This window comes from Falco punctatus, assembly GCF_963210335.1.
Source record: "Falco punctatus genome assembly, chromosome: 4".
NCBI lineage: Eukaryota > Metazoa > Chordata > Aves > Falconiformes > Falconidae > Falco > Falco punctatus.
The window spans coordinates 97,570,896-97,593,924 of NC_137583.1; the positions used below are offsets into that span (position 1 = coordinate 97,570,896).

A 23,029-nucleotide genomic window follows, 5' to 3' on the forward strand; every position below is an offset into this window, starting at 1 on the left:
TCTGGCCAGCGGTACCCTCTCTTTAAGCATGCAGAGCAAGAGGGAAAGCTCGTTTCTTCATTGCCTGCTAAATCAGTGCATTGATGGAGAGGACATACCTGCTGGTTGGTGGAGGGACAACTGATCCAAACCACTCATTTGGACAGGCTCAGGAAGATGGCAGAAGTAGATGCTGCTGGTTTCTTGTGTCCCGTGTAACTGTGCTGCCTCTTCTTAGACCTCCCAAAAATGACACCGGAGCAAAATAATGACTGATGCGGTTCCCTGGGTGCCTAACCCCTGTGACTCAGCTGATGGGTGCAGTGCTGCTCTGCGTGGGAGACTTGCTATCTCTCTGCTCTGGAGTCTGCCTCTCGGTTTGTACAACCTGCCTGGCTTCCCAGCTCCCAGCTCTGCGCACTGGTGGTGACTGAAAATTTGCCTTGTGTATGTCCGTGTATTGTGTGTGCATCAACATACTGAGACACACAAGTCATAAAAGAGGGCTCCTGCAGGTACAAAGTTGAAAGTTAGGAAATGCTGTGAGTGACTGTTCACGTCCAGATTTTGCTCCCCTGTGCCTCCATCCTGGGCTAAAAATCAGGCAGTGGTCCTGTGGAAAAATACAGCACTTCGTTGACCTGTGTATGCGGAAGACAGGATATTCTGGGAAAGCTGGTATTTCCCAAGTCCCAAGTGTCTGACTTCATAACTTCCTTGACATTCCTGCAGGGGAAGTTTTTTGCATGCAGTTTCCCATTGGCAAACAACAGCCTTCAAGTCAGGCCTGAGAGCAGCTGCCGTGGCAAAGCCCTTGTTCCTCTGTGTCCTGGTTTTGGCTGGGATGGAGTTAATTTTCTTCTTAGTAGCTGGTACATCGCTGTGTTTTGAATTTAGTATGAGAATAATGTTGATAACACGCTGATGGTTGAGTTGTTGCTAAGTCGTGCTTGCTCTAAATCAAGGACTTTTCAGTTTCCCAAGCTCTGCCAGTGAGCAGGTGTGCAAGAAGCCAGGAGGGAGCGTGGCCAGGACAGCTGACCCGAACTAGCCAAAGGGATATTCCATACCAAAGAATGTTGTGCTCAGTATATAAACTGGGGGGAGGTGGCTGGGAGCCACCGATCACTGCTGGGGGGACTGGCTGGGCATCGGTCAGCAGGGGGTGAGCAACTGTATTGTGCACCACTTGTTTTTTTCTTTTGGATTTTATTCCTCTCTCCCTCTCTCTTATTTTCTTTACAATTGTTGCTGTTGTTGTTGTTATATTTTATTTCAATTATTACATTGTTCTTATATCAGCCCATTAGTTTTACCTTTTTCCTGGTTCTCCTCCCCATCCAGCTATGGGAAGGGGAGTGAGTGCATGGCTGCGTGGTCCTTAGTTACTGGCTGGGTTAAACCATGATGCTTCTGCTTCCGCCCTTTGCTTGTTTTCCTCCCCGATGCTTTCCTCTTCCCTTGTCTCCAGAATCCCCAGTGCAATGTGTGGCAATGGTGTTTAAGCCTCTAGAAGGGGCACTAGTTTGCTGTGAGGTATTTTGGTTCAGTGCTGAAAGGTTTCTGAGGCATACTCTGGGGAGGACGGGGAAGAACAGTGGGGGAGGGGGTGAGAGGGAGCAGAAAGATTATTCGTTTATAATGCTTTATTTACTGGAACAAAATTGGGATAGCAGTTCATAAGTCTAGGAAAAGGCATGGCTTTAGCCTGAGGGCTCTACCTGCTGCATTTGAGATCTACTGCAAATAATAGTAATCTCCAAGCATTTCAAGAAACCTTCACAAATTGTTTATCATGCAAAATGTTAGGCAGCCTAAATACAGAAGTAACAGCCCGAATGATTGTGCCTCAAACTGCTTTTTACACCTGTTTCTTAACCAACATTTATGTGCTCCAAGCAAAAGTGTTCTTTGCCCTCTGCCTTACCTTGGCTGGTTTATCAGCTTCTAGGGAAACCAACTGGCCACTTGTGCACCATAAAGTGTCCATTTTGGTGGCCCCAGTGAAATGGGTCCATGTTTTGTGTTCTGTCACGAGGTAAGATGGCTATTGGGGCAGGAAGTATTCTTGGAAGTCAGTGCTGGCTTGGCATGGCTGGGCATTGGGGTAGCGATGGAAACCTGCTCTCCAAGGCTGGCTGGTAAGAGCTTTGAGTGCCATTGCCTGTGTCCAGCCAGGAGAAGGTGAGCAGGAAAGGTCAGCACTGATGATGATCTGTGAACCACCTTGAGGAGATGGGAAGATGCATAAAAATAAGGTGGTGGGGCTGGTGCAGTAGGGGAAGGAAGCTGCTCTGGAGGAGCTTGAGAGGCAAACGCCTTTGCATTCAACAATATATGGTGTCAGGAAAAAGTGTCTGGAGAGCCTAAAATGGAGCCTGGGAGATGAACTAAATGAAGCACGTGGCTGGCTGTTGTGCCAGGCAGGACCGGCATCTGGACCTCCTCCTTTCCTTACTCTCTTCTCTCTCATCTCACAGCTTCTACTGCTCCTTGTTGGCAAGTTGTGCTTTTTCCCAGTGGGTAGTCCACAGCAGGTTCCACCAGCATCCTCCTGACTGCATCTCTTCTTTCAAAGGCTGTACCCAGGCAAGTCTGTGAAATACTTCATCACAAGGCTGCAGATAGCATGTACCTGTGCAGAAATGGGTTACAGCTGAGAAGAAACACCACTATAAGACATCAGAAGGTCAAGGTTGTCAGAAAAGATAGTAGCATGGAAATGACTTGTATTAGGTAAGTCCTGTGGCCTCTCCAGTCCAGTGTTGTATCTGATGTGAAATGCTCATGGACACAAGTGAAAAACCCTTGCAGGTACATATGGAGTCTTCTCAAGAGGTGAGTCTTCTCCTCATGTCTGTTATTGACATTGTGTAACCGTGGGGCATGGGCTTTTTATTGCTCCTGAAACTCTCTTATCATTTAGTTGTGCATATGAAGATTTCATAATACGAGTCATGAGAGACCTGTGGCCTTGATGGCTGTGAGCTCCATGGGTACGTGTGTGTTTTCTTGTCTCTATTCTGCTCCCTGACAGATTCTTTCAATGATGTTTGCATTGGAATATGAGAGGAAATTCCACATAGCTTTTAAATACCATTTATTTATGTTCTCTCCTTCTCTTTCTCTGCCCGCTTTGGGTTCCCTCTGCCTCATCCTTGATTTACTGCTGGCCACCCTGTCTTCCTGAAGTGATGCGGTTTTCTGGTTTGCCTTCTGCATGGCTTGCTCCAACATGTGCTTGCTGGCCTGGCATTTTGACCACTACTATGCTGTTCATTCTCACTTTTGGCAAGCTGTTGCAAAGTTTTCTTACTCTCTGGATGTTACTAGCACTGTGCATCATGCAATGTTTCCCACCTTATGACTTCTTCAGGGGAAAAAAATTACCTTCAGCATTTCCCAGTATTTCTGAGGGGTTTTCTACAGGTGGAAATGCATGCTCCATGGGAAGCTAGATTTCTACTCTGTCCTAATGCCCTGTGACATCTTTTCATGCTCCCTAGAAGTTACTCCTCACAAGGCACTCATGGGCTCTGTGAGGTGAAAAACACTGGACCCTTTTACCTGAGTACTTTCCTTCTACGTTGCTGGCTCTTGGCTAAGCCACAGTTTGGGCTTAAAGTTTCCAGCTGGAGCTGGATTTGGTATTACTGCTTGTGAACCGGTCTGTAGCACAAACACACCAGTTCCACCAGATGCTGGGAGCAAGAATGTGGGCCTGAGTAAGGGCAGGGAGTATTTAAGCATGGCTCAGAGCTTGGCCTATGTGTGTATGGGATTGCAGGCAGCAAAATGGGAATAGTGAGCCTGGAGCTGCGAAGATGCTTAGGGTGAGCGAGTTCAGCCATACTCTTGTGCACAAATGCAACAAATACACAGGATCTGGGGCAGAGCAACAAAACTTCATTTCCACACTCATTCTCTGTGCTAAGTCCCCCTGGAAGCAGACCTTAACTTTTGCCTTACTGCCCTATAGCATGTGAACCATGGTAAAACCCCTGCTTGCTTTTCCTGGGACGTGGTTCACATCCATTTTGAGCCATGTGGGATTCCAGCATATTTCTAGACCTATGATCTTGTCCTATTATATCTGGTCTTCTTCCATCCTTTCACTGACAGACAGTCCCCACTTCACATCTTGAATTCCAGCTGCCTGGAAAACAATCGGCAAATAAACATTGGAGGAAATATGGGGAAAAAAACAACCCCTGTCTAGCAGTTGGGCTTGCTGCCTCCAGGCAGGTGCAGGCTGCATGTGAACAGCAGCAATTCACTCAGCAGTGCTTTTGGAAGCAAGGAGCTGACGGCACTGGGAAAGCTGAGTGATGTGATGGGTCTGGGGCCAGGGAAGCATCGCGTGTGGATGCCAAGTAGACGGCTGAATTTTAGACGCTGCTAATTTTAGTTCAGCACGATTTGCTTCACTGAGCTCTCCTGATGCTCTGAATGCTGTCATTCAGGTTAATCATAATTCTTTGCAAGACTTAAAACTCTTGGATACACAAGAATCTGGTCTGCGCATTTTTTTTTTTTCCTTGAGATGAGGTTTTCCTGTGTGCTCTGACCTTACCATGAACGCGTGTTAGACCAATACCAGTAATTGGGAACCTGCTTTTCCATATTCTCTCCATCTCATTATGTTCTTTAACCTATTTTACATGTAAAACATTTCATAATATGCAGCCAAGTGTTTAAGCATTCAATTCCCTTGCTTTGCCCGCCCCTCCTGTTCCTGCGGTGGGTTGCAGATCACTGCCTGGAAGCGGGCAGGGAGAGCAGGCAGCAAGGTGAGTTTTGTTCCTGTGAGAATAACTCCTTTCAAGTAATTCTTTATCCAAGGTGACCAGTGTGCACTGATACTGTATCTCAGCTGAAAGCACAGCAATTTCTGACAGTGCAGTCATCTGACCCTACCGTTAAACAGAGCTGCGCTCCGGTCCCCAGGCAGGATTTCTGCAGACAGCCAGGGGCGGGTACAGCTCCACACATCCTCTGTCTTCTTTAAATCCCGCAACTTTTCCCTGTGTTAGGCTGCTGGGCTCAGCTTCCTATGTGTTTGCAGTGGTGAGCAGGGAGAGGGCCTGCATGAGAATCGCCCGGGTGTAAAAATGAGAGAATGGTTAAAACCCGATTTGAAAATAGACCCGGGCTAATAGAGTTTCATTTAATCACTGGGTTGCCATTCAAGATTCAATTTGTGTAAGTTATGATGAAATGTGGTTTCCACCGGGCAAGTATTCAGTGCTTCACATAATGAAAATTGGCACTTTGCAGCAATTTCTAAACAGACGCAATTGCAGCTGCGGTGGGAAGGCTGAGGCCTTCTGTTCCTCCCTGCAGCTGCTGGCCCCTTCCCGTGGCCCTCCTCATCCTCATCCCCAGCCCTGCTGTGTGCAGCTGGGAGCACCCATGGGCATGGGGCCAGCGGTGATGGGGTTCGTTGCACGATGGTGACCAGAGGCAGAACTGGTGCAGGGAACCTGGGGCTGTGGTTGCATGATTCCCATGTATTTCTGGGATCACTTAAGAATCATATGGTATAGGTAGGAGTTGGTGTACAACAGCAGTGGAGTGTAGGAAATTTGTGTCATTGCCAGTTTTCTCTGCTTGCCCTGTGTCCTTTCAAAGCTGAGCACTATGCTTTGTCTTTCTGGTTTCAGCCTATCAGGCTCCACCAGTTTTCTTTGATTCAGATTTACAAAGCCATGCCTAGAGAAGGCGATGTCATATTCCTTTTTTTCTTTTCTTCTAGCAGTACCTGCTCAGCATACTGCAGCCAGGATGTTGGCAGGAGTGTAACACTAGGTTTGCCCTCCGAAAAGCCTGTTGAAGTCTGGTCTGTGCAAACCAACATTGTTCTACAGCGGTCCCTCTCTGAATGCTTCTGCTCTGGAAGAAGAGCATGTATAAAGGCAGCTTTTTTACAATGGTGAGGGGGCTTTGCATTCAACACTTGGTTTATTTTGTCATCATTTCCAGCAAAGACAACTTTTGAACTTGTAGGGAGTTCCAAAATGGATCCTGCAAGGTCCTGCACCACAGTTGGGGCAGCCCCTAGTATCAACAGAGGCTGGGGGATGAAGGGGTTGACAGCAGCCCTGCAGAGAAGGACTTCGGGGTTCTGGTGGATGAAGAACTGGACATGAGCCAGCAATGTGCACTCGCAGCTCAGAAAGCCAACTGTATCCTGGGCTGCATAAAAAGAAGTGTGGCCAGCAGGTCGAGGGAGGTGATTTTGCCCCTCTACTCCACTCTGGTGAGACCCCACCTGCAGCACTGCATTCAGCTCTGGGCTCCTCAGCACAGGAAAGACATGGACTTGTTGGAGTGAGTCGAGAGGAGGGCCACAGAGATGATCAGAGGGCTGGAGCACCTCTCCTGTGAAGACAGGCTGAGGGAGTTGGCGTTGTTCAGCCTGGAGAAGAGACGGCTCCAGGGAGACCTTTTTGGAGCCTTTCAGCACTTGAAGGGGGCTTATAAGAAACACGAGGATGGACTTTTTAGTAGGGTTGGTAGCAATAGGGCAAGGGGTAGTGGTTTTAAACTAAAGGAGGATAGATTCAGACTAGATATAAGGCAGACATTGTTTATGGTGAGTGGTGAAGCACTGGAACAGGCTGCCCAGGGAGGTGGTAGATGCTCCATCCCTCGAGACATTCAAGGTCAGGTTGGACGGGGCTCTAAGCAGCCTGGTCTGGTTGAAGATGTTCCTGCTCATTGCAGGGGGTATGGGCTAGATGATTTTTAAAGGTCCCTTCCAACCTAAACCATTTTATGATTGCTATGATTCTATGATCCATGGGATCTGATTACAAGAAGGCTGGGGAAGGATGACAGTCTTTATGCCATACCTCCCGCCTCCCCAGTGTGCTCACCTTGCTCCTGGAGTAGTCCTTGCTGCAGAATCAAAGCAAGAAAGGATTTAATTCCCCTCAGAGATACTTTCCCAGCTTGCATTAACATCCAAGTCACAAGTAAAGGTCTGCGGAGATCAGGTGCACAAAGCTGGTATAATTTTCAGGCAAATATGAGTCCTAGCCACCAAACTTTTAAGAACTATAAATTTCAAGACTGGCCCATTTATTCAAAAAAATGGGTCTTGTGGTAAAATTCTCCCTTCAGTTATGAAAATCTCCATGTGATATACATTTGACTTTGTACCTGGGCAGAATTACTGCTTGTGTCAATGAGGTTCCTGCCCACATGGGGGAGGAGAGGGAGGAAGGCAGGGAGCTGCCATGCAGCACCACAAGCAGAGACTTCCTGCAATGCCTTTGCTAATGGTGTGTTTCTGGGAGCTGGTCCAGGGCCGTTTCAGAGCATCAGTATAATTTTACTGTTATTTTTTGGGTTGAGTTTTGATCCATGAGGCTTTATCTTTGGAAACAACCATTTCCCAGAGCAGTGTCCCCATCCTCATGATGAAGGGCTCTGCAGTACATTCTTTGGTTCTCTAAAACATGACACTCTTCACAGACCTAAACCATTTTCTGGCTGATTGATGGCAACTCATTTAATGCAACATGTAGGTCTAAAACTATGAATATATTGAGCTGTGGAACGATATATTTCTTCTTCTCGGGGGTGTTTATCGTACACCGCTTTCACTTAAAATGGAGGGAGCAATTGCATTTTATCACCTGTTTGCAAGAAGTCATTATCAGAGGCTAAAAAATTTACAGGCAGAACCTCTGAAATCTGATGTCTTGACACACTATGTTTTTATTGTTTGCTCTACAGCCCTGGTGGAGGCACGGTGAAAGCAGACTCCTTTCTGGCCAGGCAAAGGTGTCATACTGTGGATATGGACAGAAAGTGACTCAGTGTGAGCTGTGAGTGGGACAGCAGCTCTGGAGCACCTGCCTGTGGGCATCTTGCCACCGATGCTACATGTGAGGCTGATTATCCCTCTTTAATCAAAGGATGGTAGAAGCAGTTGTCCAGAGACAGGCTGTCTGATCCAGGGACGGCCGTGGCAAACAGAGAATGTGAAAAGATATTGGGAGGAGACGTAAGTGTGTGTGCAAAGAGCTATGGCTGTAGTGGTAACCTGCATTCCTCCGGAGAGCAGTCCTCACACTGACCACGTGCTGTGGCCACATCCAGGGCCTTTATCAGAGGAGGCTTTGTCTCGCAAGCAAAGAAAATAACTGATTGCCTGCTTTTCAGCAGTTTATGGGCCAAATGCATGTCTGGTGTAATCAGCTTTGACTTCCATGGGCTTAAATTTGGGAGAGGTTTCAAGCAATTTGTCTCTTCTGTCGTTTTTTGTTTAACAGTCACCACACATTGGGATCCTTGTGGTTGTGGAGTCTGAAGGAATGAAGTTATTGCTGTCTGGCTAATCCAGGGCTCTTTTTGAACAACACCTATCTCAAAAGCTGAATTTTTATTTACGTTTACAGAGACCAGACTGGGCTCAGCTTTGCCACTTTCTGGGTTAGATGTCAGTATTTTTTATCTGAGGGCCTTTTTTAACTTGTCAGGATTTACAACAAATATGTCACTAATAAGGATTTTTTTGCTGACTTGCCCCATATTTAATAGGGGGTGAATCCTTCAAATTGCAAACACATGCATAGTTAATAGCTTAATTTATATTGAACACATATTGCATTACGCTAATGATGAGCTACATGGTGATCATACAGGGTTCTGTGCAACTGAGAATGTCGCACATCCTTACCAGGGTTTAGGAAATGGAAACAAGCAAGAAACACAATGCATAGTTTGAGGCAGCCATCACCAGAAATTCCTCCCACAACACATTAGGCTTCAGCACTGTACATGGTTATGTTTTCAAACAGATCACCTAGCTTTGCTCATGTTAAATACACACCATCTTATGCACAGAGGCTCAGTTCCAGCTCCTGCAGCCACTTCAGCATTTGCATTTCCTTTGCTCTTTGTGACCGTAACCATAGAACCTACTACAACACTTGGAAAAATATAATCTTTGGCATTTAGTAGATTTTCTCCACCCATATGCATGTGCACTTTTGAAGAAGCAAACAGAAAATCCACGTAAGTCTGGTGCCTGTAGCCAGGAAAAGCTATGACCAGAGAGAAAAAAAAAAAAAAAAAAAAAAAAAAAAAGGAACAGTTATAGAGGGGAAAAGCATTTATCTGGGGAGTTAGAGCTCTGCCTCCAGGAGCCAGTGCTACACTCTGCCAAGCTGCGTCGTGCCATCCTGGCAGCACAGATAGGCTACTAAGGCAGAAATGGGTCAGGGGCACGTGCCCTGCACCAAGGTGCTCAAAACAGCACCTGAGCGGGGTTTCAGCACTGCACAGGGCTTGTGCTGGCCGTTACAGAACAGAGGAGTTTTAATGGAAGGGAACACAAATAGCTACTATGAATGGCCCTGGGCTAAATGGCTCACCGAGGCTATTTTGGCAAATACTTAGGAATGACAAATATATTCACCCATCAGGGCTGGCTCAGCAAATAGGCTGGATTAATGATAATGATTGCAGTGAATAACTCGACTGGATCTACTGGTAGTCTGAGAGTGAGTCATACGGGCAGAGAAAATAAGGACAATCAGATGGGTTGCTTGGGTGCTGGGTGGCATGGAAAGAAAGAGGAGGCTTGTAGTGGAGGAAAAACCGACCCAACCACTGGGGCACACAGCTGGGATGCGAGGCACAGGCACAGATCCTCCACTTTCCTGCTTGGAGCTGGTCAGAGTGGGGTTCAAACTGTGGAGCTGCTCTGGGGCTTCTCCTGGCAAAACCGTGCAGAGAAGTGAGACATGTCAGGCAAGACCAGGTACAGGCAAGGAAACTTTTGTAGACATGGATGCATTTCCATGGGAAATCTCAGTTTCTTTGAGACAGACTTTTCAAAAGACAGACCACTGTGTCAAAAGGCCCTTGCCCACAGTTCAACGCCATCTCTTCTGTATTTCAGTAAGTCCTGATACCCTTATGCTGTCTGAATGGGCACAGCCTCAGCTGCACTGTACCCAAATGTTCCCATACCTATTTCCTCTTCCTTTCCCTTCCCAGCATCTCTGTCCCTTGTGGCCAAGAGCCATCCCCTGTCCAGTCCCCGGAGGGCCACTGAGATCCAATGAGTTTTGCTCAGGAGTGGGATCTGCTCATGCAGAAAACATTGGAGGATTTAGGGCTGAGCTTGTTAACACAGCCCTGGGAGAGAGTGCTAGGGAGGCATTGAAGCTGCCAGTGTTCCTAAAACTATTCCTTGCAGTAGATTTAGCATTGGCAGCACAGCTCTTTTCGACCCATCCCTCTCTCCACACTGTGGGGCTGGTTCATGCACCAGTCTGGAAAAGCCGTCCTTTCAGCTTCATCTTTTACTGCTGCACAAGGAGCTATTAGATTCATTTCGGTTAATCAGGCCCTTTTGCTGCTCTTTCTGGATGCCTAAAATGTGAAGGACTCACAAAAAGACATGTAGGTCATCTCCCATGGCTTCTGCCTTTTCTTCTGGCATCATGTTTTGGGGATCCCCAGGTCGTGTGGCTGTGTAGGGCCTCTTTTTAAAGGGTTTCTGCCTGGAGAGGTTCGGATCTCTTTTGCTTGCAGACACCTTCCTGGTGGGGTCTGCTGGCTAACTGGGGTAGATAATGAGGATGGCAGAATGGATTTATGAATGACTAGGTTACTGGTTATGTTACTTTAATCACAGATCCTAGTCTTGCATTGAGTATAGGAGCTCAGCACTTCAGCACCAGCTACCGCAAGATTTAAAGATGAAGAGAGCAAACTGTGACCATGATTTTTCTCCAGCAGCACCCAGGAGAGGCAGTTCAGAGATCGATCCTCGAGAGCATATGGATCCCAGTTGTCCTCCATCCCCTTTTGCTGGGGATGCAGCTCGGTGAGCACAGTGGCAGAGTGAGGCGGGCTCCAAGCCTAGGACTAGTGGTGTGACTGCTGGAAGGGGCTGAAACCTGCTGGTCCTGGGGCTGAGAAGTCCTGGTGCAGGGGCAGCCAGCACTCAGAGCAATGCCTGTGCACAGCGCGGGGGGACTGGGAATGAACTCTTGCAAAAATACTAACAATAATAATAGTAATATTATTATTAACAATAATACAAAAAAAATAGTCAGACCTGTATTTCACATTTCTCTCTGCCCTTCCAGCAACCCTTCCTTGAAAAGTTTATGTCTACGTTATAAGAAGCAGTTGCATTTTCAGGCAGCCAAGTCCTCTCCCTGCTGTTTTCCATAGCTGAGCTGGCCTTTGCACAGCCTCGGCAGCGCGGGGGCCTTTCACGGACAGAGCCGTGTTTGTCTCGGAGGCATGTTGAACTTGGCAGGTACCGCACATCTAACTCCAATTTAAACTACCACCTTTCCGAAGGAAAAGAGTCTGCCGTACACAAGGGCAGCTGCCACAAGAAAAATCTGCTGGCCCAGCTGGAAAACCCAAGCAGGGTCGTTACCATCTTTTCACACAAATTTTCTGTGCAATCTCGCAGACACTGATCCAGCTGCCATTTTTTTCCAATTGAAAAAGGCTAAACCGGGGTGGCTCAATTGCAATTAACTCGAATAGACTAATGTGTGCTAAACCAGGCTGAAATACAACCTTGAAACACATGGGCCAGGCTCACCCCCTGCTCACAAAGAGCCATCTGTGGTGCGCGTGGATCCGCGGTCGAGCCTGCTGTGCTCCTTGGCAGCCTGATCCTTTCCTGTGGGTTTGTCGCTTCCCGTGAGCTGCAGCAGAGTCAGTATCTGATCATGCATTTCTTTGGACCCTGGCTTAGGTGGGGTTTTTTCCCCCCATTTGACTAGGGGGAAGCACAAGCTGGTTGCAGATGGGGAGAAGGCTGGTGGCAGGTCTCCGCAGGTGACAGATCCTGTCCTGGAGAGTCTCGGTTCATGTGCTGGTGGGAAAGGGGAAAGCTGGTCATCCTGCATGGGGAAGAAACCTCTCTTTGGAGGGACAGCTCTCAGGAGGAGCAACCCTTGGACACACGTTGTGTCTGTGGGCAGTGGGGAAGAAGACATGGAGCATTTCTGGGCACCAAAGCCTGCATGTGCACCACTGTGGAGTACAATCGTTCTCCATCGCTGTTTTCACCTCCCCGTGAAGCTTGCCATCAATAATACAGTGTTTCTTGTGCAGCTGAGAGCGGAAAGGGCGGCCGCATGGGAGCTGACTCACTCTGACTCACTTCTCCGGGGAACACAGGGTCGTTTGGGTTAATCTCAGCCCGACGCATACCTAGAGACCGCTGGGAGAGCGAGGGCATCCCTCTCCTCCCCCTGCCTGTGCGCCCTATTGTGACCTGCAAAGCCAGCTTGTCCTGGGGCAGGGAAAAGTCCCTTCCGAGGACTGGGCTGAAGCAATGAATGGAGGGAGCCTGGTCTGTGCCACCAGCTTTCCTGGTCCTCCACCAAAGCAGCAGTTGCCCCTCTGGGAAGTGCCAGGAGCCCCATTCCTGCAGGAGTGCTCTGGATGCTCTGGGCTGGGCGGACTGATGGGGCAGCCAGGTCTCGCTGGGCACTTCAGGGCAGCAGCTTGACCGGAGAAATGCAGCTGAGCTCACTGCAGTTTTTTCCAGTCTTTTGAACTTGCCCTTTTGGGAGCAGCAGAGAGACAGGGCATAACAGGCTCCCAGGAAACAAAGTTGAGTTTTCTACACTTTATCATTTAATGGTGCGAATTCTGAGGTTGATCTTTGCTCAGGCAGAGTGGAGATTTATTATACTTGATTTGTTAGGAAGGGAGGGCCTGGGGGAAGGGAGAGTGCAGGAGAGCCTGCCTGGCTGCTGGAGAGTTGTGTGTGCTGTGGTGCTGCTGTGTGCCCAGGATCTGTGCTCGGACAGGCACAGCCTGGGTTGGGGGCAGCGGCCAGGTGAAGTCAGTGCGGAGCTTTCTGTGACTCCTGAGATAACACTTCAGCTTGCAGGGATCTTCATGTTCATTTTTCTCTTTGCTTTTGTTTCTCTCCCAGAATGAAAGGGTGAATACAGGAGGGCTGATTGAGCAGAAAGGTAAAAGTTCGACACCAGCCTGCATTGCCATCTTTCTGACAGGCTGCATGATGCCGAGCCCATCCGATGGGCATAGCTGGGGTTAGGAAGGATGAGGGAGGAAGAAGGAGTGTTTCCTGAAATGCTTGTCTCCAGGCAGCCTAGACCCAAATTCAAATTTTCTAGTAAAAAAATAAAAAAAAAAAAAGCAAAAAAAAATGCTTTGACACTGACAGTCTGCCTAAATATGTTTTTACAGGAACTGTTAAGTTTTGGAACAGGATAGCAACTGTGACAGAGCAATAAACAAAATGTTAAAATAAATGAGAATGATTGAGATTGTCTTTGTGGTTGTACACTGATGATGCTTTCCAGATCCAGCTACATTTTTCTATTAGTAGCATACTCCTCCCTCATCCTCTCCCTCTTTTTTTTGTCTGCCCACTTCCTATTTTCTATTTGCCCTCCTCCCAATCTATTCCTTCCACTATTGCTTTGAACCTTTATCCCTCCTAACATTTCATGATGCCCAAAGGTTTTTGCAGTTCATCCAGTGCAAATACCTGTTTTCTAAAGCCTGCAAGAGGTTTTTGTGTCTTTCTCTGAGGCTGTGGGGTTTTTTTTTCTCAGTTCACTCTGCAGACAGGAGACCACCACTACCCCAGAGCATGGCTAGATCCGGTAGACAAGATCCAGTCTCAGTTTAGCGGTGCTCGGGTGCCAGCAGTGACAGTGTAGTCACTGTAAGTCTGAGCTCAAGGAGGGCTGCAAAGCCTGTTAGTAACGTGAGCTAACGCTGGGACAGCCGGGTCAAAGCGACTGCAGCCTGCCAGAGCTCTGATGTTCTCAGCACCCTGCCCAAAAGATTACCAGGCTGCACCTCTGGATTGATAGGGACACACATGATAGATTTACCTGCTGGTCCCCTCCCTGTTTATTGATGTCTGGTTATCACTGTCTATTACCCCGCCCCACTGAACTGGAGCAGCAATTCTGAAGTCTAGGGCGGGGGGGGGGCAATAAACCCACGAGGCACAGCAGTAGCGCAACAGTGATAACAGCTCTCCAGTGAAAGGTGTGAAGCCTCTGTCTCCCTCATCTCATCTGGATGCCTTGTATGGTACCCAGAAGAAATGTTGCTAACACCAGCCCTTGTGCGTTGTCATCTTGAATGTGTAGCAAGACCTTGTTATCAAGGTCTCCTCTTCTGGATGGCAACCAGGGCTCTGATGCACAAAATTAAAAATCCTGTGGCAGCTTATTTCCCATTAGCAGAAAAAAACCCCCAAAACCCAACAGATCCACTGAATTAACCAAATGTGTTAATAATACAAAGTGTGGCTCGTCCTCTGTCTCATCCCTGTCACAATGTCCATTTATGCTGTTTCTCTGCACTTGCAATTTCACGCCCCACAGCTGAAAATCATGTACTTTGGTTGTTTTTTTTTCCATGTGTACTCCATGCCGAAGTGCACTGGCAAAGCTGCTGGGGGAGGCAGGAGGTGCCGGCAGCCAGGCAGCTGGGCGCTTCTCCCTGCAGGGCTGGGGAGGCAGCTTCAGGCTGGGCAGCATGAGGAGCCCCATCCTGCTGAAGCCAACAGCACTTCCATATGTAAAAGTGTTGAAAGCTGTAGGATCAAGCTCAGCTTTGAGGATTAACACTCGGGAGTCTGTGTACTACGTGCCTCCAAAACTGATGTGATTAATCATGTTTTCATTTGCCTTCTAGTTCTTGACCTTTTTGTGCCAGCACTTTTAAAGCTTTCCCTGAAACTGGGAACAAGGAGCATAGTTTTCTCCGTAGACAGCTGAGCTGCTAGTGTAAAGATTGGGGGTGTCAGGACTTGGAGAGGAACACAAAGTATTGTCATACTTGCAGTGTAGTTGTGGCACCTTGCAACATTTATCTCATTGCTTCCTCAGCAGCCTCTTCCAAACTTGGGGAGGCAGATGAGTTAGCTCAACTTTTAAAAAGAAATAACATTTATTCCAGCTAGAAAGTCTAAAACTTAAGATTGCATGGAGAAGTTTTGCAGCAGAAGGTGGATTCAATCGCAACCAAATGTTTTCCTAAAAGTCATGGCTCTGCCTTAGCATATAGATATGTTTCCGCTTTCAGAAAGTAAATATTGCTCTACGGTGCTGCAATTCATGCTGCTGGGGAGGCTGGCACTAATGCAAATATGCTGTGAAGCTATATGCTTCCTGCTCACTCGAAGCATCAAATCCCTCCCACCTTGAAAAAGCTGGTTTCCTGGTTATATACAGAGCTGGTCTTATCAGCCATATACTTCCCTGGAAACAAAGTTTCTTCCAAGAGTTAAAAATATGCATGACCCCATAAAGAGTTCAAAATATGTCCTAGTACCATTCAGTGAAAGCTGCTTAATTGGAACTCCCACACAGCGCTTTGCAATTAATGGTGATGCTGCCATTCAGAAAAAACAGGGGAGTCTCAAAGTCAGAATACAAAATGCAGTAACGTCCTGTCTGAAAACATGGTGCACAGCTACAGACATAATTATCTTTCGTCTCCTTATGTCCTGATCACGAATGAGTCCTGTTCTCCCAACCTATTTTTCATGTGAGGCCCCTGTGCTATAGGAGAGCCTGGGGGCCGTACAGATGAACTGCAGCACATGTTCCTCTTCCCTGCACTGAGCAAGGGGTGTGAGTGCTAGCTATCTCCCAGGTCTTCCTTGCTGCACCATTTCAATCCTGGATTCACTGGGCATCTGCTCAAAGGCACCTGAAACTGAAGATGCTGCTTTGGGCAGAGCGGGGGGAGAGAACCGTCTGATGCAGAATCCCTGAGTCATGTCCCAAATTCCCCTCTGCAGCAAGGCTGCAGGGTAACCTTGAGCTGCGCTCCTCTTGGCACAGAAGGTATAGCAGGATACTGCCCTGACCTTCTTCATGGGAACACTTGTGGGAGGACCCCCTGCAGAGATCCCCAGCCCAGGGCTAGTGAAAAGCCAGCTTTGTAACATGGGGAGAACCAGCATCCTTCATTAAATCACAGAGGAGCACAGCTGTAGGTAAGGATCCTGTAGCAAATGAGATTTTCCTCCCTCTCTAGTCTCTAGTTCTCCCTTGTGCTCAGGCCTGAGTTTTCTCACTGACCTTTGCAGAGTTTGCTGGGGATGCAGGTGTTGGGGGTCAGTGCAAGTGGGGGGGCAAGAGTGCCTTTATTTAACTTCTTCACATGTAACCAACTGGTGAATGACATGAAAAAACAAAGACTTCAGGCATGTGTAATTATTACAAATTTGAAGACCTCAGATGTGTAATTATTACAAATTTGGGGTGGAGGGGGGGGTTAATTGATGATGGTCATGCCACCCAAATCCCAGCAACAGTGTGATCTTAAGCTCCGCTGCTGCTTTTTTGCAGGGCATGTTAGGCTAGGGGAGGAGAAGGCTCAGGGGCGCCTGGGCTTTGCTTTGTTTGCCCCAAACCCTCCCCCTAGATTAGACAGAGCAATGAAAAAAAAAAACCGATCCCAAACCCCAAGGACAGGGATTTCCTTGTTGATGAGAGCAGACTGGCTTGAGCAATTCCTGGGTGCTTTCAGCAGGCTAACCACAAATTTGCCGTGGAGCCTTGCGCTCTGAGAGCAGTGTGGGTAGAAACTGCTCCCCTTTGATGTTGGACCTTGAACCCATCTCATTTTCAGTGTATCTGGCCTTGTTGCCATGGTTGTTAGAGCTTGCAAAGGTGAAGTGGTGAGTTCACACCAAGAGAGGCTGGAGGCAGCCGTGTTTCTTCCTCCTGTCTCCCACAGCTGCCCCCCACCCTCCGTCTGACCACACTGAGGTTCGATGGTGGGGAGATGCATTTAGCTTAAGTCAAACCAGCCCCACGGCATCCAGCCGTGCATAGCATCCCATTGCCACAGGACGGGGGTGGGCTGGCTCCCCCTCCACCTGCCCCTGCAAACCTGGTGGCAGCTGCCAAGGTCAGAGTCTTGCAAGCAAGCCAAGTCCTTTGCATAGCTACCGCAGCTCTTACCCACTGTGTGCAGGACTGGTGATGATCAAAGGCCAGCTATGAGTCATCTCAAATCCAATGAATGATCATTAGTTGGGGGAAGAGGTAATTAGACTGGCTGCACTATCTTGCTGTTATGCTTGGGGGAGTAATGGGGTGGTACTGCTGCCACTGAGGAGCTTTATTTGTTAGGAGTGACTCATTGGGTATGCGTCACAAAGCATACATGGGAAAAATTACCCGTGGTCCCTGTTAGGAGTTGAAAGTCCATTGCAATGTGCCCAGACAATCCTGGCAGCTGCCTGATGATGATAGCATCACCTGGTGAGCGTTCCCTTCCCTTTCATCTCGCCTAGAGGGAAACTATCAAAGCCAGGTCTGCTCTTGCCACCAGTAACTCCATGGGCTACGCACCTGCCCCACTGCAGAAGCTGAGGGGGAAACGGCTTTTGACAAAGCTAGTGGAGAATCAGAAGAATCAGATGCAGAACCCTGGTATCCTGGAATACCAAGGGCCCTCAAGGACTTTGTAGTCCTTGAGAAGGAATTTAACCTGCTGATCCAGGTCAAAGATTCGTGACCGCTCTGTTTCGGTAATAAGCTACAGTGAAGTTTGATTGCAAAGCCGAGACATTTGCAGCATCCAAAAGCTGTCCCCAGATCTGAATTTCACAATTGAGTTGACCCATCTTTTGTTCAAAAAAAAAAAAAGATTGAGTGAAATTGTATTCTTATTTGACTGATTTTTATCCCATGGACTTGAAAATTTAAATTGAAACAGGTCTTATTAATAAACTCAATAACGTTTTAAAGATATATTTCCTAATGTTTCTGCTTCCAGAACAGCCTGAGGTTTGGAAAGACAGAGGCAATCAGCAATAAATGGAGGCAAAATAATTGCTTGGATCTTTACATTCTTACTGCACTTTGAAACCTAATTTTAGATTGCAGCTGAGACTTAAGGTTTGTTCTTCATTTTCCCAAACTGTTTTTGTTTCTTCCACTAGTACAAGCCTGGTCCAACCATGTTTGCCCTTCAAAACTTAGTTCTGAGACGTGCCCAGAACAGAGTTACTGAGTGTAATGAATGTAAACACTGGGAAGATTACTTATTTCCTTTGTGCGTGTTCAGGTTGGAATTTGATTACACCACTTGAAGAATATCCTCTTACTGTATGAAAACACAGTTATGGAGATCTGATCCTCACCCTCACTGCAGTGGAGGAGTGCTGCAAAGGTGTATAGCTGCAAAGCAAGCCTGTCATGTCTTCTGCTGGTATGCTGTGCTCCAAGCCTGCTGGGATTGCTCTGTGGTGTCTGCTTTAAGACGGTGGATCCTAGGCCAGATATTTCTGCTTTTTCATGAAAGCAGCCTTTGCATAATCTCAGACACCGTGAGTGGGTAATGAAGGGCTTGGAAAGGTGCTGAGAGCTGCAGCACAGCCAGAAGCCGGGTGGTACCCCTCTGCTGCCCAAAGCAGAACCACGTTTCCCATGAAGGCGCTCATCACCTTCTGCTCCATCTGTGCCCCCTGGCTAACATGCAGCCATTGCTTTCCTGTGCAGGGACACCCAGAGGGGACCTGTGGGTGTCTCTGCCGTGGCACTGGGGAGGTATCCAGCTCGTCCACTGAAGATACGTGGCTGCAAGCCATTCACATCCACTGCAGCCACTGGGTGCACCTGGCAATTGCAGCCTGCGCAGGGATCGATACTGGAGATGGATGAGTGTCATGGTTTAACCCTGGCCAGCAACCAAGCACCACGCAGTCGCTCACTCACTCCCCCTCCGGAAAGGAATGTGAGACTCAAGGGTTGAGATAAGTGTTTAACAGGTAAAGCAAAAGCTGCGCACGCAAGCAAAGCAAAGCAAGGAATTCATTCACTGCTTCCCATGGGCAGGCAGGTGTTCGGCCATCCCCAGGACAGCAGGGCTCCATCACGCGTAACGGTTACTCGGGAAGAAAAACGTCATAATGCCAAATGTCCTGCCTTTCCTTCTCCTTCCCCCAGTTTATATACTCAGCATGACATCGTATGGCATGGAATGCCTCTTTGGCTAGTTTGGGTCACGTCTCCTGGCTGTGTCCCCTCCCAGTTTCCTGTGCCCCTCCAGCCCTCTCACTGGTAGCGCCCAAGGAACCAAAAAGTCCTTGATTTGGTATAAACATCACCCAGCAACAACTAAAACCATCAGTGTGCTATCAACATTTCTCTCACACCAAATCCAAATCACAACACTGCACCAGCTACTAGGAAGAAAGTTAACTCTATCCCAGCTGAAAGCAGGACAATGAATTAAATAATTAAATAAATGGATTGCTAAACAGGTGCAAACACATCTCTCTCTCTCAGGCACGCACACATGTAAAGCCAGGGGAAAAAAGGGGGGACAGAACTTCAACATCATGACAATCCACCGGAAAAAGGTCAATACCTGACCTGCGAAAATTCTGCCATTCTCGTCTCAATGTCCAAGAAAGAGACTAGTGAAACCAGGTGAGCACCTTTCCAGGAGGTTTGGGAAAAAGAGACAATGGCTTTGTTGCAAGTCAGTAGGACACTAGGGAAGAACATGGTATGCCGGGCAAGACCTGCACTGTTTTGGTTCAACCTTGTTTTATCTTTCCAGCCTTAGAGAGTTCCCTGGGTTTGAGCTGCACCTTCCCAAAATGCAGACGCCGCTCCCAGCTGCTGGGGAAGCTGCAGACCGTGCAGCATGCCAGGCAGCACCTGCCTTACCCAGGCTGGCTTGAGGTGAGCTCCCTGGGGCACCCACTGCCTCGCACCACAGACCAGGTGCTGTGCAGACACACCAGCGCTCTGATCCCTTCTGGTCAGAGCCCCTGGGTATTTCTGTGATGTGGTAGGGAATCCTGTCCTGTTTTCCACCTCCAGAGTAAAAGCTCGGTTTGCTTTTCCCTCCCCCAACAGTCTGGGTGGCTTTGTTTAGAAGAAATTATACACTAAATAAGAGCCAGTATGAAAGGCCAAACTTTGAACGGATCCGTGGTCAGGACTGCACTGCGGGTGGCATGTGGACAGGTGTATCTCTGGGAGGCTGGTCTCCTGAGCATGGAAAACAATATGAGGGCAGATGTAGCTGCAGGGCTGTGGAGCAAGCTGTTGGAGGGACACCCAGAACCAGGGACACACGCTGTGTTTTCCAGTTAGTGGGAAGGCCATGCTGTGCTGCTGGTATCTCTGCTGATGAAACCACGGCTTGGCCAGATGTCCCTCATTTTGCTGTGAAGATACTTCTCTCATGGAAGAGACTCTCTTCCCCGTTCCTTTTTCTTTCACTGTTTTCAAGCCCAGTTCACTAAACCACCCTGTGTCATCCACCGGTCACGTCACACCTTTCTGAATTCACACTAAGAGCAAATCAGGATGGACGGTAGCTAGATCTAAGTGATGACAAGTGTTTACATCCATAGCATCAGCATGGAGGTGTGCGGGCACGCACCCACGCCCACAAGGACCGCTGCTCCTGTGGGACCACCGCTGTGGGGCGGGATGAGCTGCCCCAGCTGCTGCCCTGGTGGGGTGCAGAGAAAAGCAGCCTCTCAGGTGGGAGTGGGAGAGGAGACCAGACGCTGCTGGGTGTTTTGTGCTAACATCTTACTGAAAGCTGCATCAGGTACTGGAGTTAAAATTGCTCCTTCACACCCTTTCATTTTTGCGGTCGGTTTTGCCAGGATTTTTGTGAAGCCATGAAAGGCAGTTAGGAAAGACAAGGCCAAATCCTGAGCTGGGTAACGATCTGATGTTGCATCAGAATGCCCCCGCTGATTTTCTGGCCCACAGTTTTCAGTCATGCCAGCTGCAGGTACAGCTGGCACAAAGTCTGAGTACGCAGAGGGTGACATTGCAGATCCACACTGAAATCAGTTGAAACATTGCTGTCAGAACCAGGGACGAGGTTTCACTGAACTTACTCAAAAGACAAAGATGGTAGTGACAAGGGAAATGGTGTGAACCTAAACCTTCTTGCATTTTTAAGATTGCAAATTTAGTCTTCCTCTAATCCTTTCTGAAGATTTCTTATCAAGTGTTTCTTTTCCCCTGCCACTAAGCTGCTGCTGCTGGCTGCCAGGGGGACCGTCAGACTGTCCCACACATTTGCCAGGCTTCACGTAGTTTCTCTGTCGGGGAGAAGGGAATGGTGATGGAGAGCAGCCTGATAACTAAGTCATCCAGGATCCCTTCCTCTGGGTAGACCGTTGCTGCCCAAAGCAAACCCAGCTCACTGGCAGACAGACATTTCATCTTTGGAGTCTCCTGCAGCTTCAGTGAGGCAGGGTTAGATGTCTCCTCTCCTTGCTTCCTCCCCCCCAGGACCGAAACAGAGAAGCAAGTGGGGTCCAGTCTGCCTTGAAGTCTTAAAATGTTTCAGATGGGCTTTGGGGAGAGAGAAAGTCCATAGCAGAGCTGGGTCTCAGAGAGATACAGGGTATTTATCATGGTCCAATTTTCTTTGCTCACCAACTGCAGTCTTTTGGTACAAAAGAAAAATAAAACCCCTAGTAAGTCAGAGTTTTATGCTAGTTATTATACCATTATCATGATGACAAGTGACTATAAAGTAGATAAAGGATGTAGAAAATCAGGTTTTCTTTTTCAGCAAGTTGCTCTTTTGGGTAGAGTTAGTTTCATGTTAGCTTCGCACTGCCTGACATACTGCATTATTTTTAATAAGCTAAAAATCCGCTCCAAGATTGTTGTGGCTGAAGAATTAATAAGGTAATGTTTCCATTTTAGGAAATCCCCTGAAAACAAAATGTAAAAAAGGCTAAAAGCCACTAGTCTGATTTTCAGGGATTCTTATTGCCCAGGGCTCCCATCAGTCAGTGAGACTGGAGGCAGCACAGCATCTCCCAGATGCCAGCTCTAGAGCACTGAGGGGCTTTACTGGTGCAGATGGGAGGATAGTCTGGCTCGTAAAAAGAGACAGAGTTTATCCCAGAAATTCCCATTTCTTATTACTCATTTCTGCCACAGTGGGACCTCTCTCAAGGCTGCCTCTGTGGCAACAGAGTGGCCATGGTGCACACGAATGAGCCTCTCCACTTTTTTTTGGTCTAGACCTGATACTAGAAAAGCCATTTATCTGCTTTTCCAAAGAGACAGTCATAGAGACGGGAGCCTTCAGCAAATGGGAAGGGAATTAATTTTTTTAAAAAAGAAGTTTGCAGGTGTAAAATGTTTGTCATGCTAACACCTGAACAAATATATCACTGTTCCCTTGCTTATCTCCTTCCCACTCACTGCCTTTATTGAGTCCAGTGTCCTGCTAACTGCAGACATATTCATCAGGCAGTTAGATTAGAGCGAAGTCACTGCCTCTGTACTGTCTTATCTAGACCATTTAAATGTGTCATATAGATCAGGGCCAGGCCAAAGGGCTTTTTTACACCTTTGTGATGACCGAGCTGCTCACTGCTTCCTGTTTACATGAATCTCCTGTGCCTCAGAGGGAAAGCCAGCCTCCTCTGCAGCTGCAGCAAAGTCCTCTGTTGTCCCACCTCTATAAAAAAGTATATATAAATACATAGTATTTTTCTCCTATTCCACCTTCATTTGATCATTTGCAGCCCTTTTCCCACGAACGTCCATTTTCTCCTTCAAAAACCAGACTGATGAAGCAAGGTCTTTTTTTGACCCTGTATCTTTTGCACCCATAGTTACATTAGCGGCAGAGTTTTGCAAATATCAGTGATTTCTGCTGCTATGCATTTGTTCATCCTTTGTTTGTTTCTGGGTTTCCCTTCCTTTGCCTGCTACCCAGCTTTTGCTATGAAGGGGCTGACGTACAGAGACGAAGCTGGCCCAGCTGCATGGGAAGTCTGCCCAGGGCGGCACCAGGGCAGGGCGATGGAGGGAAGAAGGGACAGCAGCTGGTGCAGGCAGCATTGCACTGCCCTCACCACGGCACTGCATGATGTTAATGCCCCATTTCTGCCTCTCTTCCCTCCCCTGCCACCACAGGCAGAAGCCTGGTGGCTGTGACCTGGGTTTTGGTCTCTCTCCTAGGGCCTGGGCTTGCCCTCTGTCCATTTGGGTTTTGTCTACCCAGCCCACAGCCCTGGAAGATGTGTCAGGGA

At 48.0% G+C, this 23,029-nt stretch overlaps 1 protein-coding gene across 1 annotated transcript in view; it reads left to right on the forward strand.

Annotated features, from left to right (window-relative positions):
* The window catches only part of KIAA1143, a 102,583-nt gene extending 80,483 nt beyond the window's left edge, over positions 1-22,100 (forward strand). The window contains exons 4-6 of the mRNA XM_080386060.1: positions 2,558-2,715; positions 5,735-5,911; positions 7,723-22,100. Of these exons, the coding sequence (XP_080242186.1) occupies positions 2,558-2,715; positions 5,735-5,911; positions 7,723-7,801 (414 nt within the window). The 3' untranslated portion in view covers positions 7,802-22,100. The remainder of the gene's footprint in view (positions 1-2,557; positions 2,716-5,734; positions 5,912-7,722) is intronic.
* Positions 22,101-23,029: the final 929 nt, after the last annotated feature.